Source organism: Panthera leo, chromosome A1, assembly GCF_018350215.1.
Source record: "Panthera leo isolate Ple1 chromosome A1, P.leo_Ple1_pat1.1, whole genome shotgun sequence".
Classification (NCBI taxonomy): Eukaryota; Metazoa; Chordata; class Mammalia; order Carnivora; family Felidae; genus Panthera; species Panthera leo.
Window position 1 is genome coordinate 27,372,651 of NC_056679.1, and position 16,234 is coordinate 27,388,884.

Here is a 16,234-nt window from a genome sequence, read left to right on the forward strand (position 1 = left end):
GCACTCACTAAATGTTATTTCCTTTCCCTCCTAACCCCGGGCTTCTCAGTGCTCCCTAAATGGTCTGTGCCCAGTAAACCAGCACAGTTTACGTTGGCCTAGTTAGACCATTGTTATGAAGGGTCTGTAATGAAATAAAAATCTCTCAGGGGCCTAGAATCCTGGAATCCCAGGCCAAGAACCACGGAATAAGACACAATCAAACAAAAGGTAAAGCCCATGGGTGCATAATCACGTGTGGATGGAGTCAATTGGACTTCATGATTTTCGTTGTTGGTTTTTGTTGTTATTGTTGGTCTGGCTTTGTTGAGATATAACTGACATACAACACTGTATATATTTAAGGTATATAAGCTGATAATTGGATCCTCTTATATACTGTCATTGCAGAATAATTACAATAGGCTTAATTAACACTTCCGTCACCTCATATAATTACCGTTTTATATTTTTGTGGTAAGAATATTTAAGGTCTACTCTCCTAACAACTTGCATGTTTACAACACAGTACTGCTAACTATGGTCACCGTGCTGGACATTAGATCCCCAGAACTTATTCATCTTATAACTGAAAGCTTGTGCCCTTCGACCAACATCTCTCCGTTTATCCCATGCACCAGCACATGGCAACCATTCTACTCTCTGTTTCTATGAGTTTGGTTTTTTAGATTCCACATATAAGTAAGATCATCCAGTATTTGTCTTTCTCTGACTTAGTTAACTTAGCAAAATGCCTCAAGGTCCATCTGTGCTGTTGCAAATGGCAGGATTTCCTACTTCCTCGTAGTTGAATGATTTTCCATTATATATATTTATATATATATATATATATATATATATATATATATATATATATATATAAACCATATCGTCTTAATCATTCATCTGTCGATAGACATTAAGGTTGTTTCTGTATCTTGGTTTATTGTGAATAATGCTGTACTGAATAGAGGAGTGCAGATATTTCTTCAATATCCTGATTTCCTTTCCTTTGGATACCCTCCCAGAAACGGTATTGCTCGATCATATGGTAGTTCTATTTTAAATTTTTTGAGGAGTCTCCATATTGTTTTCCTTCACTGCACATTAATTCACACTCCCACCAATAGTGCTCAAGGATTTCCTTTTCTCTACATCCTTGCCGACGCTTGTTATCTCTTATCTTTCTATTAACAGGTGTAAGGTAATATATCATTGTGGTTTTGATTTGCATTTCCTTGATGAACCTGCTGGCCATCTGTCTTTTCTAGAAGAATATCTATTCAGATCCTCTGCCCATTTTTTAATCAAATTGTTTGGTTTTTTTGTTTTTGTTTTTGGTTTTTTTTTTTTTTTGCTATTGAGGTACATGAGTTCTTTCTGTATTTGGGACAGTAACCTCTTCTCTGATAAATGATTTGCAAATATTTTCTCCAGTTTGGTAGGCTGCCTTTTCATTTTGTTGATGGTTTCCTTTGCTGTGTAGAAGCTCTTTAGTTTACGTAGTCCCACTTGTGTGTTTTTGCTTTTGTTGCATTTGCTTTTGGTGTCAAATCCAAAAAACCATCACCAAGAGCTTTCTCCCCATGCGTTTTCTATATATGTTCTATATATGTTCATTGAATGTATAAGAACTAAGAGATTATAGGTGTTTAGTGAGCCAGCTGATATCACTTCTGCTGCCTTCTTGAGCCAGGACGATGCAGGAGCCCTTAACCTATCCCCCTACACCTGGAGTACACATAGCGGTGTGAAGGTTGAATGCCTGCTTTCCCATTCCTGGCTAGGGTGAGTCTCGACAACTTTCCTTCACCTCTCTGACACAGAGCAGACCCTCAAAAAAGAATAATTTTCATTCCATAAAACCAGAATAAACCAGAAAGATGCCTGCAGGGAACACTGACTAGACACAGTGTACAGGGAAAGGCTGGGGGATCCTTTGGTCCAAGTGTAGGACAAAGCATGATGATGCCAAGGAGGGCAATCAGGTTGCTTTCATTCGCATCCCTGCTAAGCGTTAGACACATTGGATTCCCTTGTGTAATCATCAAACTTGCAAGGCAGGAGAGGGGTTTCTTAAGCTTTTCTTGTGTCCTGAACCACTAAACCCCTTTTCAGAATAAAGTTTTCAAACACATACATAAAATAAATAAATAAATAAAATTCCAAAGGACACCAATTAGTTTAAAACACAATTTTCAAAAAGATGAAAACATTTACGATGGAGTAATGTAAGTGCCTCATTATAGTTTAAAAAAAATTTTTTTTTAAATGTTTATTTTTGAGAGACAAAGACCCACAGTGTGAATGGGGGAGGTGCAGAGAGAGAGGGAGACAGAATCTGAAACAGGCTCCAGGCTCTGAGCTGTCAGCACAGAGCCCGACTCAGGGCTAGAACTCATGAACTGCAAGATCATGACCTGAGCTGAAGTCGGAAGCTTAACCGAGCCACCCAGGCGCCCCAGTGCCTCATTATTAATTCATTAAATACTGAGAACTAGCAGTGAGTCTAACAACTGGAATTTTGAAGTAGATGAAAACAAACGCATGTAGAGATATCTGCAGCAATGGTAATGTGAGATGCGAATCTCTGTGCCTTCTACTGCTGACAAAGTTGTCGATTTCTAAAACTACTGTGGTTTGCTGCCTACATTCCTAGTTAAAAAGCATGCTAAATTTCAGGTATAGATTAGTGAAAATAAAAATGCTTTTGTTCCTACCCAAGTTCACAGGCCCCCTGGACTCCATCCACAATTCCCTTGGCAGTCCATTATTATGGTAAAAATATTGACCACCAATTTTCAGATGAGGAAACTAGAGTTCAGAGAAGTTAACTTTTCAAAGATCACACAGTAAGTGACCGAACCAGGGTTCAAATTCAGAAGCACGTTCACCTCTAAAGCCTGTTTTATTTTTAGTGTAGCGGTGCTTCTCATTCTTTAATGAGCGCAAGACTCACTTGGGAACTTTGTTCAAATGCATAGTCCTAGGCCCCATCCCTAGAGATTCTGACTCAGGTTTGCCGAGGGATGCGGGTTTGAGAGTCTGCATTTCTGACTAGCTGCCCGGTGATACCTCTGGTCCTGCGACAGACCACACTGCACTTCCCAATAATGATTCGGAGAGACCCCATTCAGTGTAATGAGTCTATCAGCGGTCCTTGACTCCAGAGGAAGAAAGAGAGGGGAACTCTGGGCACCTTCCACTGAAAGTCAGAGTGCCTGTGATGTCAGGACCTGCGGGGAAAGGCTTGCTCTCACCATCTCCTTCTGCTGTCTCTTCTCCCTCTTTGCATGCCATCTCCCCTTAAGCAGTCTGCTTTGGTCCTGATTCTTTTCCAAGACGCCCTCAAATTCCATGTGAAGCTGGTCTCACTTGGATAAAAGTGCTGTGGGGGAAGGAGAGGCCCCAGGGTGATTAACCTCCACCAGGCCCTGGGGACAGCTCTGCCCACAGCCCCCAGGGAGAGCAGAGTCCCTCCCACACTGCACTGCGGCCCTCAGGCCCCACACCTGCTGGAGGTGTTCCTACAGAGCCTGGGCACATGCTGGGTCACTCGTACTGTACCCAGCCCCGGGATGCCCAACCTTGGCTGGACAAGGAAATACCAGAAGGGCTCTAAAGAAACTGTTGCCTGGCTCCCATCCCAGAAAGTCTGATCCGGGGTGCTGCCTGGGCATTAAGGGTTGTAAAAGCTACAGACGTGATTCCAAGGGACAGCCCAAATAGAGGAGCCCTGGCTTCGTGAAAGGAAATCGATGATGTGCAGTTAGGGAGTGCTGGCTGTGCACCAGGAGGTTTTGCTCGCATCACTTTCTTTCATCCTCATGGCAATTGTGTGAAGTGGTGACACGATCCCCATTTTACAGATAAGGAAACTGAGGGCTCGGAGAAGTTAAGTAAAGTCTTATTATGATGAGCCCTGAGTAATGTATAGAAGTGTTGAATCACTATATATTGTGCACCTGAAACTAATATAACACTGGGTGTTAACGACGCTGGAATTAACATTTTTTTAAATAAATAAAGACCTTGTCAATAAAACAAGAGTGATATAATGGTATATAGCAATAATTTGTGATCTCCTTTTACTTTAAAAGAAATAATTCCTTAAAACTGTAGACCTGCATCTTTAAAAAAGAAAGAAAAAAAATAAAGAAGTAGTTAAATAACTTGTCCAAAGCCACACAGCAAGGAAGTGTATGAGCCAGAATTTAAAACCACGTTAGTCTGTCTCCAAAGCCTGAGTTCTTGGAAGCCTGCCGTTTCCCAACGGAGGGGACTTAAAAGGGGTACCACTCTCTTTTACCCCCAGGCCTGATGCTATCCCTTTTAACTCACAATGTTTATCCTCTTTGCTGTGATCAAGTGCTTAGAAAATGCCATGGATCTGGAAATCCATCAGACGGCGCCTGGAGGAGGCCGGCAGATCTACAAGGTCTTTTCCGGCTCCAGCTTCAGCTCCTTAAGTCTATTTGTCACAAAAGGGCCTCCGTTCATTTCGCTGGATGCCTCCTCTGGCATCCTGAACGCAACATGACAAGTGACAAATGTCTTCAGAGGTAGGGAGGCCCTTGGACTGTGATCATGTTGGAATGAATGACCACCCCGAGGAGACTTCATAAAATCCCCAGCCTCCTCTCTAAGCCAGGAGTGAAGTTTTCGGGAACTCAGGCTAAAAGTCTTGAGGGCGAGTTTTGTACTTGGCTGGGAACGCTTCCTGGGAGGCAGCTGGACAAGGGAAAGAGGACGGACTTTGGGGTTAGTCGGATTGGAAGCAGAGGCAACGCCATTCCTTCCTAACTGGGATCCTGAGCAAGTGCTTAAGCTCTTGAACCCCCCTATTTATGGATGAAATGGGGATAAAAATACCTAGTTGAGTGGGTTGTTGTAAGGATTAAAGACATCATGTATATAGCATGTTTTGGGGGTGCTTGGGTGGCTCAGTCGGTTAAGTATCAGACTTCAGCTCAGGTCATGATCTCACAGTTCATGGGTTCGAGCCCACATCGGGCTCTGTGCTGACAGCTCAGAGCCTGGAGCCTGCTTTGCATTCTGTGTGTGTGTGTGTCTCTCTCTCTGCCTCTCCCCTGCTCACGCTCTCTCTCTCTGTCTCTCTCGAAAATAAATAAACACTAAAAAAAAAAAAATTTTTTTTAAATACTGTCTGGCACAAATATCAGGCACTCAGTAATTACCAGTTGTCATACCTGGCTCTGCCGTAAAGCTGGCCAAAGGACTGTTTTTTTCTCTAAATTCTCTTGGATCGATTTTTCAGCTGTTAAATAAATAAGAATAAATATTCTTATTTAGTCACAATTATTGATAATCAGTTATTCATTTCAATAAAAACATTCTAATTTTATTACAATGTCATTGTAAAATATAGTTTGATTTCCCATCTAGAGATCTGTGTATTTGTCCACAGGGGTTTTCTAGAAGATAAATTCCTAAGGCTCTATATTAAGATGCACTTGAAGGGGCCCCAGAAAAAAGAAGATGGTTGATGTTCAGATGTTGGAATTATTGGTAATTTGCTATTCATTCTTTTATTCTTTTATTTGTTTGTTTGTTTGTTTGTTTGTTAAGAGAAAGAGAAAGCGCAAGCAGGGGAGGGGCACAGAGAGAGGGAGACAGAATCCCAAGCAGACTCCACGAAATAAAAAAAACTAGTAAAGTCAAAGAGACAAGCAGTAAAGACGAACATTTGTGGAAAAGCTACCATGCACAGGCGCTAACAAGCATGCACATCCGTATCTATGAAATCTTTAAACTCTGGAAATAACCCTCTGAGGTACATAATATTATACCCATTCTATGGGTCAGGAAACAGAACTTCCACAAGATCACTCTACTAACAGAAGGTGGAGCAGAGATTTAAACTTAGGTCTGTGTGACTCGGGAACAAGTGCTCCTCCAGGTTGCATGCATCTGAGAAAGCAGCGCATTCAAGTATTTCGAAAAGGCTGCGTCCTGCCCAAAGTCACATAGCTCATTAGCTGCGGAACCAGGGCAATTAGAACCCAAGTCTTCAGTCCTCAACGTTACAGGAACTCAGGTGTGTTCTTTTCTTTGAGGAAAACCGCCATCTTCAAACACATTGTCCAAAAAGAAAACACAAAATCCTCAAATAAATCCTTATTGGGTAATTTAGGTCAGACCTACAGGATTATCAGAAAATGCCTTGATAATTAACATAAGGATTTGTCGTCCCGTCCCCTCTGGAAGCACTTTGGATGGGCAGATAGTTTTCCAAGAGGCATCTACAGAAATACTAGCATCAGGAAGAGAAACTCGAGGCACCATCCTCGTCTGAAAGCAAATCAAATCAGCAACATGTGTAGGTGCGTCTGCTTAATGGAGTGGGTGGAGAACAAGACCAAAGATGACTCAGTGTCAAGTGAAAAACATCTTCATATAGGGCTGAACATATGCAGATCCCATCAGAGCCACGCGAGTCACTTACAGATGTTACCTGGCAGCTTTGCACCTGGCTCTGTGAAAAATACTAATTGGCTTCCAGGTATAGTTGGACACCTGACTGGCTGGGTTGCCAAGGACAATTTTAAATCCTTGCGCCTGGTGAGTTTGCAGCATAGATGCACAGAGCATCCTGTGCACAATGGTGTGTGTGCTCGACATCAGCTCACACACCCAGCCCTAGGTAGAAAACTTAAAATAATGCAGTATTATCTCCCGGCCACCCACAAAATGGAGCAAAGATTCATGCCTGAAGCTGGAAATAAAAAATAGCAACTTCAAAGTCTGTGCTATTAGGCGGTGGGCCTAATAGGTACTTCACCCATTTATAAGAGAAAGGTTCAATTCAACATTCCAACTCTGTACACATGCAAAATGGTTCTCAGATGAAAAAAATCAATGTTGCCATACTTTGCAAAAAATATTAATAATGACTTGAATGAACATCTCTCTTCAAGGTGTCCAGAACATTCAACGTGTCTCTCATTATTTCCCACTCGTTTCTCATTGGTCTCACCGTCTCACTCTGTGGGCAGGTAGGTGGATGGTATTCCAGCAGGAGCAAACACGGCGAGGCAGGCTGGGGAGCTGGGCTGTGGGCCCAGAGCTCACCGACGGCCCAGCAGGAATCACGCCCCGGTGCCCCAATGCCGGATGCTGTGGCGGCTCCCAGCCTGATGCAAGCGTGACTGGTACGAAGGTGAAAAAGAGGCCAAGAGTAGGAGATGACAAAGGCAGTTTGGTTTATTAGGAGAAAGAAAAACTCTGACTGCCACGTTGTGGATGTGTAACTCCCAGACAGCAAAGACCAAAAGCTCGGTTTCAGGCTAGGCAGCCTAAGAACCAGAAACGGATGCTACTGGGGGAACACAGGGGGAACACAAAACCTGAAGTCAAGCAGTCAACTGCTATGCATTTCCTTACTGAATCCAGAAAGTCGAAACCGTTACTGTAACACCAACACTGAAAAGCTTTAAACCTCTTTCGGTTGATCAATATGTCCCCTAAAGTCACATTATTCTATGATAATTCCACCACCGCCAATGAATGGGGCTCTGGACAATTACTGCCTAAACTCCTGCTGATCTCCATTAACTAGGTTGTTTGTGGCTTCAGATAATTCCTTCAAACGGGTGACGGATTTGTCAGCCAAGTTCTTCTTCTTTCCCCAAGAGTAACTTTCAGCCAGGCTTTGGGGGAAAGCACACTATTCCCTGGATAGTAGGAAGTAGGAGAGACCCTCAGACCTCCTGACACCACACTTTACTCACAGCCCTACGGGAAGAAGCTGTTAACAAACTGAGAGTGTTACTGAGCCATACACCGGACCCTAGGAACTGCCCGTTAGGCATTCTTGCTCTGCGAAAAAATTCAACCCCAAAAGGAAGATGGTAACATATTAAAATAACGTATTTGTCTTTGTATTTCTGCATAGAACATACGTACTTCACACGTGTTCTGAGCAAAAAAATTCAAGGTAATGTTATCAGTTGCGTTGCTTTCAGGTTTCTCTGATATTCCCCTTCGTTACATTTCTTAAAACTTAACATCCCACACACCGTACGTATTCTTGCAGTTCTCATACCATGGTAATATGTACTCAATTATGTCTGTTCAGAAAATTGATGTTCCATACATAAATCCTATCGGCAGAGCCAAATATAACGCGTTCACCGTATGATTCTGTATACTGTTCTTAATTCACCAGACTGCTGTGAGAAACATCCCTCCCCGACGAAACAAAATTCAAGCTTGTATTGTATGACAGACACACCCTATGTTAGCTCAATACCTTCAGTCCTGGTTCCTCCACCGATTTGAAGAACAGATCACAGGATGGGGCCTCGGGACAACACGAGACCCTCCCAGAACACTTAAGTGACTGCTGCACGCTCTGGCCGTGGGAGGTAATTACGAAGCGACCACTGTATGGGGCATGGCATGTGGGGGGGCGGTGGGATGATGAAGGGCGAGATTGGAGAAACAGAGGGTCCACACCTATCTGGACTCCCCTCCTGTCAGAAGCTGGAAACTGAACAAACAGTAGGAGCCTTATCCTTCACTTACACTAAGTACGGAATCAGGCATCTGTGCCCACATACTCGGTAATACATTCTAGGGGTAACAGTTCGGGTTGTGTCCGCATTTCCACTACCAATGCCTACGTTTCGAGTTGTTTAGGCAGTTAGTAGTGCTGCAGACCAAAAACTGCTAGGGATACACCCGAGGCAAGGAAGAAGTAAACCAAGGGAACAGGCATTCTCTTTGGTATTTGCATTACAAGATACCTACAAAAATAAAATTTAAAGTATTACTGGGCTGATTTCTATTTTTTTTTCCCCCTTGCTTATTTTGGTATGCAGGGTAAAAACCCAAGTTTCACTAACGGCTTCTAAGAAAATCGGCATGTTCACAATTTTGGTGCCTGACAGTTATCCTTAGAAGTAAACCAATCAATACCGTGTCCTGAGGGACACCTGGCCAGGCATCTCCTGAAGTAGAAATAAAAGAAATAAAAGCAGCGCCTGCATGAAAGCTCAGTGTAGACGAAGTTACGTTACATATAAGATTAGGGCCTTTTCTACAAGAGTTGTACGACAGAAAAAAATTGAGTGTAAATTCAATTTTAGCAAGTCAGACTTCATTTTTAACTGTGCTGGGAAAATGAGACAGCTAAAAGTATCCTACAGTTTATCCTTTACAATGTTAAAGCGAAACAAACACAAGTGTGTATGTATATATGTATGTATGTATTTAATTTTTACATATTAGGTTAAAAAATCTGCTTGCAAGGGGAGAAAAGCCCAAACAAGTATATAGTATGTAAGCGTAAACCAGAACAGAATCAAGTGCTAGCTGAATACCTATGTCCCAAGAAGCTGAGGAACAAGGCATAAAATCAGACCCAAGCAGGGTTAATTAGGGAAGGTTGCATTTCTGTGTGTACATGCGGCTTTCTGCAACACTGTACTACAGAAATGTGCCGGCACAACTTGAAAGATAGAGACCACGCAGATACAGTGTGGCATCTCACCATCACAGGACAAACACTATTAGATTTCATCCTACTCCAGAGGCAGAGAAGCCAAAACGTAAACACTTCTGAAGTCGACTCCTGATTATCCACATTAACAGATGGAAAAGAACAAAGGCAAGGGTAATCTAAGAGTAGATAGATGGAAGATGCTGGAGTTGGCTTTGGAATGTACTTATTCTTGAATACATGTGTATCTAACATTCAAGGAACGCACAAATCTCCTATGAATAGGAGAGTCGTGCATAGTTATAAATCTCTGGAAGTTTGAAACCTTTTCACCATTTGATTAGAGCACCTTTCTGAAAGCATAGAAAATTGAGTGATAATCTCAAGACACATTCTTAGATTGGCGACTAAAGATCTATGGGTCCTACTAGACAAGCGTATAACTGCAAAATGTAATTTTGGAATCTGGCATAAAAGCGTGGCATGAACAAATAACCCAGTCCACAGCTGGGAATATTGGAAAATGATTTTGAAATGTTCTTCTGAGCACTGGCAATTCTCTTTCAAATGCTGTAAGTGATCTCTTCTTGGTTCAGTTGTCTCTCTTGTTAACCTTAATTTTTTCACTACCTCTCTGTTCCTTTCAATAAATTCAGCTTTCTTATTCTCATCTTTATTATACCGAACAATTTCTTCATTTCTCCCCCAAGGTCTGCTGATTCAATTTCACAAGCCATCTTCTGAACGTTGCTCTAGATGTTTTCGTAGGAAACTTCTGCCCATGAAAGTTTCAAATAAAATCTCATCCCCACTGAAGTCAGAAACTCACGCTGCTAAACTCCTTAAGTGAACTTTCGGTATGTGCAGTTGGATGGATATCACAAGCTTCCAGGGTAGAATAAAAGACCTTAGGCACTCCTTGTTCATAACGCCAAATGACACGACCCTTCCCATAAGCCTTTCACAATCTATAACCCAAGGTTCACAAGCAAAGAATGAGTCAAGTCCCTCCATTTTACAACGATTCCCATGTGTCCAGAATTAGTTTAATACAATAGAGCATGGAAAGAGCATGTGCTTCAGTCAAGCCAAACTGGATTTGGATCCCAGTTTCACTGCTTACTAACTATGGAATTTTTGGCAAGGTTCCTAAACTCCTCTGACCTTACCTCTCTTTCTCCATCTGTGAAATGGGGGATACAGATAGTAACTATCTCTTAGGGGTACTGTGAAAATTAAAAGAGAAAATGTAGGTAGGAGGCTTGGCACATGGTGTTCAACAAATACTTGCTATTATTAATAAAATCTCTTAAACTTACACTAACAAGCCGATTCTAATTTCTTAGTCTTTAGCACTACTGCTTAGATGTCAATACTGAACCAATATCTCAATGTGATTTCCATCTTGTCAAAATCGAATTAAGTTTCCCACTGTTCATTTAAATTTCCAGGGGCATCTTCCCCACCTTAAGTTGAGGAACTAATGTGAAATTTATGGCCAATTTTAGCCTGAGTGATCATACTCTGCCCATCTGAAATAAAACTCTTTCTTGATGTTGGAGATTGCATATCTATATTATATAATAGTCTGTTCAGACTTAAAGTGTTGACCAGTGCGGCTAGGCTCTATTGAATTGAGCAGAGGGGGACAGGGGGTTATTATGGCAGGAAGAGAAATGAATAGTACTTAATGAACTTGCATGTCAATTGAGCAGGGTTTTTAATAAAAAAAAAAAAAAAGCTTTTTATAAATTCTTTTGCTCAGCAACAATAAAAAAAGGAAAAGAGCACTCAACTGGGAACAATAGCTGCTCAGCTCATAAAAATCATTAGAAGGAACATTTTCTTTGTCTACCATGCCCAGCAATTTTACTGGTGGGCAATGATCCAAATCACTTAGATTCTACCTAAAAAAATGAGTCCAGAGAACTTCTCAACTTTTCCAGCTAATAAGTTAAAATTCTAATTTCCTAATGTGTATAACTCTGCCATAAATAAAATTCAGCTGGTAATTGACGGAATGCTTTTGACAAGTAGATGATACTGATCTAGTGTTAACGGGATATGCTCTTTGGGTTGCCTGTTAGGAGGGAAGCACAATGCTGACACATTCACTTTGCTACCATCAAATCCTCCTTGGAGCCAGAGGCCTTTAAGGAGGTGACTGTGGGCAAGGGGCTGAGTGCCTGTGGATGGCGTGGTTGCCAATGTGCAAAATGAGCCGATCTACTTAGATATTTAAGTTTGCACCACGGCCCCTGTAGTTCATTCTAAGTGAGTTGAGTCAGGGAAACTTCAGTATTTTTGACATTAAGGGCCTAGCTGATTCATCTTCTCCTACGTATGTCATTAAACCACCTTAAGCTAATTGCCAAATGTGTCGGAAATATGTCATTGAAGGCTCTTTTCTGTGTTCAAGGTTCCCCATGACAACAAAAGAATTTCTGTCCTTGGATATGATACGTTATTTCTAATGACCATGCTGGTCATCACAAGCATGACTGGTAATACGACTCTTAATATTTCTTATTTCAAAAGTATCAGGCAAAAAAAAAAAAAAGGTCTCTGTTTTTAAGAATCTGTTTTTCTATTTAGTTTGAGCATATTACACATTTTAAGAATAAATGTATTTTATAAATTTACTGCCTGACATAATTTTCAAACCAAATAAAGGAAATGGTTTGAAGACTAAAACAATGTCTTCCAAAATCACCATCCTTTTTTTTTCCTTACTAGACTTCTCTCCACTTTTGACTTTAGGCTGGAGATTGCACCACCAATTATAGTCTAAGTGGCATTCTATGCTCCCTTTAATTAACTGTCCATTTGACTTACACTTTCTCTGGAATCTGGGAAGTAATTGGTTTTTTTTTAAAAGGTCTTTCCCGCTTCCTCAGATTGCATCTAAGATGTTAAGAATAAACAGAAACTGCAGTATCAACAAAGAACCTAATTAAGAAGAATATGCAATGACAGCAAATATGTAAAAGCCATCTTTACTGAGGATAAGTGACGATTCAAATAAGCTTTTTAGATAATAAGGAGTTGAGGGTGGGTAGCTTTTAAAATTCTATTCCGTAAGTACAATGCCATTTGCAGAATGACTACTAAGTTAATGTCTACCTAAAGTAGTAGTTGTGTCACCTGAAACTACTCTAGCTAGTTTACTTGAATTCTACACTCCTGACAACATTCTGAAAGCAATGCCTTAAGTGACTTGAGTAAGGAGAGGAAAATCTAAACCCTGCCCTGCTACATATTAAAAATGGCCACTAATCCACTAATTCTTTCACTATCCTCTATATCCTCTCCCTTGGAGACTTGGCATTCTCTGTGCCTATCGGAACCACTGCCGGTTTTCAGACCCGGCCTCAGTTTGCAGCTTCTACTTCCTGTCCCTTCACTTTCTTTGTAACACGGCCACCAGAATGTGATGATGCTTCTCTCCACAGCTCCATGGAGAAGCCTATTCGGACAGCAACTGAGGCTCCTGGCTGACTTGTCCTGGTGGACTTCCCAGCCAAAGCCGGTCCCGGCTTGCCAGCCACGTGAAGTGGCTCCTCCAGAGACAGCTGATGCTGCATGGAATAGAGACGAACTGTCTCCACCATGTACCCAAACTGCAGATTCAAGAGTAAAATTAATGATTACTGGAACACACCTTCAAACCTTAATTCAAGGTATTCTGAAAGATTTTAAATTAAACGGGCAGTGAACAACGCAATAATTCTATTTTTTGAGCATTTGCTATGTGACTAAATGCTTTACATATCCTTATTTCCTACAATAACCTTATTAAATAGGATTATTTTCTCTATTTTACAAACGAGGTCACTACAGACTTGCAGATTAACTGCCCAAGATCACGTAACAGAAGGAGAGTATTCAAAACTGTATCTTGTCAGACTCCTAGGCACATGCTTAGCAGGAAAATGGGATGAAGGAAATTCCAAGCTAATGCTACAGGCTCAAATTCCAATAAAATACAGTATGGATTAGAAAACAGAATGTCAATTAAAACGTATATCCTGAGGGGCGCCCGGGTGGCTCAGTTGGTTGGGCGTTCGACTTCGGCTCACGTCACAATCTCGCAGTTGGTGGGTTCGAGCCCCGCGTTGAGCTCTGTGCTGACAGCTCAGCCTGAAGCCTGCTTCAAATTCTGTGTCTCCTCCTCTCTTTGCCCCTCCCATGCTCATGCTCTGTCTCGCTCTGTCTCTCAATAATAAATAAACGTTAAAAAAAAATAATTTTTTTTAAAAAGTGTGTCCTGAGAACATCCCAATATTGCTTAAGATAACTTTTCAAATTAGTGGTAGCATTTTTTAAAGCACACTATTTGGAAAACAACATTTTCTCAGTGCTCACAACTTCGTATCTGCTGTGTGCAAGTGCTCCATGCTAAAAAGAGGTTATGAAGATGAACGACAAGATTCTTGCTCCAACGGTTCTTGCATTTTTGAGAAATAAGGCATGTTACACAAAGAGTTTTTTTCCACAAGGTACCAAGTTGTAACTATCATGCGTGAGGAATAAAGTGCTATGGGAATTTATTCATTCATTCAACAAATATTTATTGAAGGCCAACGCAGCAGTGAACAGACAGATATGGTCCCTGCTCTCAGAGAACTGACAATTCATGGTGTTACTTTTGCTGGAAACGCCAGAAAGACAGGGATACATTTTAGCTTGGCCTTGAATATTCCTGGGCTTTTGGCAGGTGGAGATGCAGGGATTAGGGCATTCAAGGTACAGGGATAACAATGACCAGAAAAACGAAAAACCCTAATGCACAAGAAAATTAGGACATCCGTGGGGACTTTAAAGTGAGAACAATATTTTAGTGATCCTAAGATTCAACTGATTTTCAGTGAGATCATTATTTTATGTCCCAAAGGAAAAAAATACTTAAAATTTACAGCAGTGGCTCTCAACCAGGGGCGATTTTCCCTCCAAGGAACATTTGGCAATGTCTGCAAACATTTCTGGTTGTCACCCTGAGGGGGTACTATTGGCCTTTAGCAGTTAAGGGCAGGGATGTTGCTAATTATCCCACAATGCACAGGAGAGAGGAATTACTCAACTCAAGATGTCAATATTGCGAATATTGAGAGCCATCAAACTATATAGGATGTCATAAATTGAGAGATGCAACTAGAATATTAAAAAAGTATTTGAAGATAGATGAAGTATAGTGGCTCAGTTTACCTGGGATGACCCAGGATTTATAAAGGATTACAAGGGGGCGCCTGGGTGGCTCAGTCGGTTAAGCGTCCGACTTCGGCTCAGGTCACGATCTCGCGGTATGTGAGTTCGAGCCCCGCGTCGGGCTCTGTGCTGACTGCTCAGAGCCTGGAGCCTGTTTCAGATTCTGTGTCTCCCTCTCTCTCTGACCCTCCCCCGTTCATGCTCTGTCTCTCTCTGTCTCAAAAATAAATAAACGTTAAAAAAAAAAAATTTTTTTTTAAAAATAAAGGATTACAGGAAAATATTGCTGGTACCCTGTATCTGAATCCGTTTTCTCAACATTGGGATAGTAAAGTGATGATGACTGGGGCTCTATGAGATAATAATTCCAGGCAGTATAAAAGGCTGGCCCTTCATGATCATGCGTCCATCTATCACTTTTGAGAAACCTTGTACTGTAATCACACTAATAAATCTTATTTCTGCTAATTGTGACTGATCTCAGGGGAAACAACACTGACTCGCCAATCATGTGGTATATTTCTTACTAACTGTATTTAAAGCCCAGCTCTTAAGCCACTTATTCTCTGAGGCTCCTCCTTATGCTCTCAGCTTAAAATACTCTCTTTTTCTTGGAACTTCTTTAGCATATCACCTGTACTTCCCTAATAGTATTCCTGTGATTTATCTTTCCTCTAAATCTAATTTTTGGGGGGTCAAGATCCATGGTTAGTTCACACCTGTAACTCTCAGAGGACCCACTATAGTGCCTTCACATCATAGGTGGTCAATAAATACTTGCAAAATGAATAATTGAATAAATATACAGTACTGGAAGGCTATAATTAAAGACAAATTCCTCAGACTTTTCCTACGTCTTTTCAGCCTTTCCTCACAGGGCTCATTTTGCAAATCTTTAATCATTTTAGTAGCTCTCCAAGTTCTCATGCTTCACTTATAGGGTCTCAGAGAGAACAGAGTTCTTTAACAAGTCCTAACCACTACTTTACAAAACACCATTTAGTAAATTCGATTGAGTTTCCGATCATTTCCCCATGGGATGGCAGTCAGTGTTTGATCTCAAAACATGTAAAGCACCTTACACAGGCAGAGTACTAAAGTCCTCTGAGGAAACAAGGGACAGTGTGAATATAAATAGAAGCAGCAAGAAAATCTCTACTAATTGCTCACAAATCCCACATTACTGATGATGACACTTGAGTGAGGGAGGGGAGCTGGGGGACCTTAGGACTAATGAACAAAAATCTTACACTGTGTAACTACCACAGAGAAAGGAGGAAAATAAGCAGAGTGTTCCTTTAAAAGATAATAAACAGATAGATTATTAATATTTTATTATCATATACCTTAATATTGAAATAAATGATTGTGGTCAATACATGTACGGAAATTGTGAAGGTCGTGGCTTAGATTAATTTGCAGGACTTTCTTGCTTTAAATTCCCCCTTCTCTTCCTTCAGAGTGCTTCTTGGGCATCAATCAATGTTTGGTGGTTGCTTCCAGCAAGTCTTTTGCTTCATTTATTTTGGTTGCTAAGTAAGGAGATCCACCTAGGAGGACAAAGAAAAAACAAATGGATTAAAACTT

The 16,234-nt window shown here is 41.1% G+C and overlaps 1 protein-coding gene across 1 annotated transcript in view; it reads right to left on the reverse strand.

Annotated features, from left to right (window-relative positions):
• Positions 1 to 15,966: 15,966 nt before the first annotated feature.
• DNAJC15 (DnaJ heat shock protein family (Hsp40) member C15) overlaps positions 15,967 to 16,234 on the reverse strand; it is a 68,401-nt gene continuing 68,133 nt past the window's right edge. Inside the window, exon 6 of the mRNA XM_042926302.1 lies at positions 15,967 to 16,197. Within this exon, the coding sequence (XP_042782236.1) occupies positions 16,127 to 16,197 (71 nt within the window). The 3' untranslated portion in view covers positions 15,967 to 16,126. The remainder of the gene's footprint in view (positions 16,198 to 16,234) is intronic.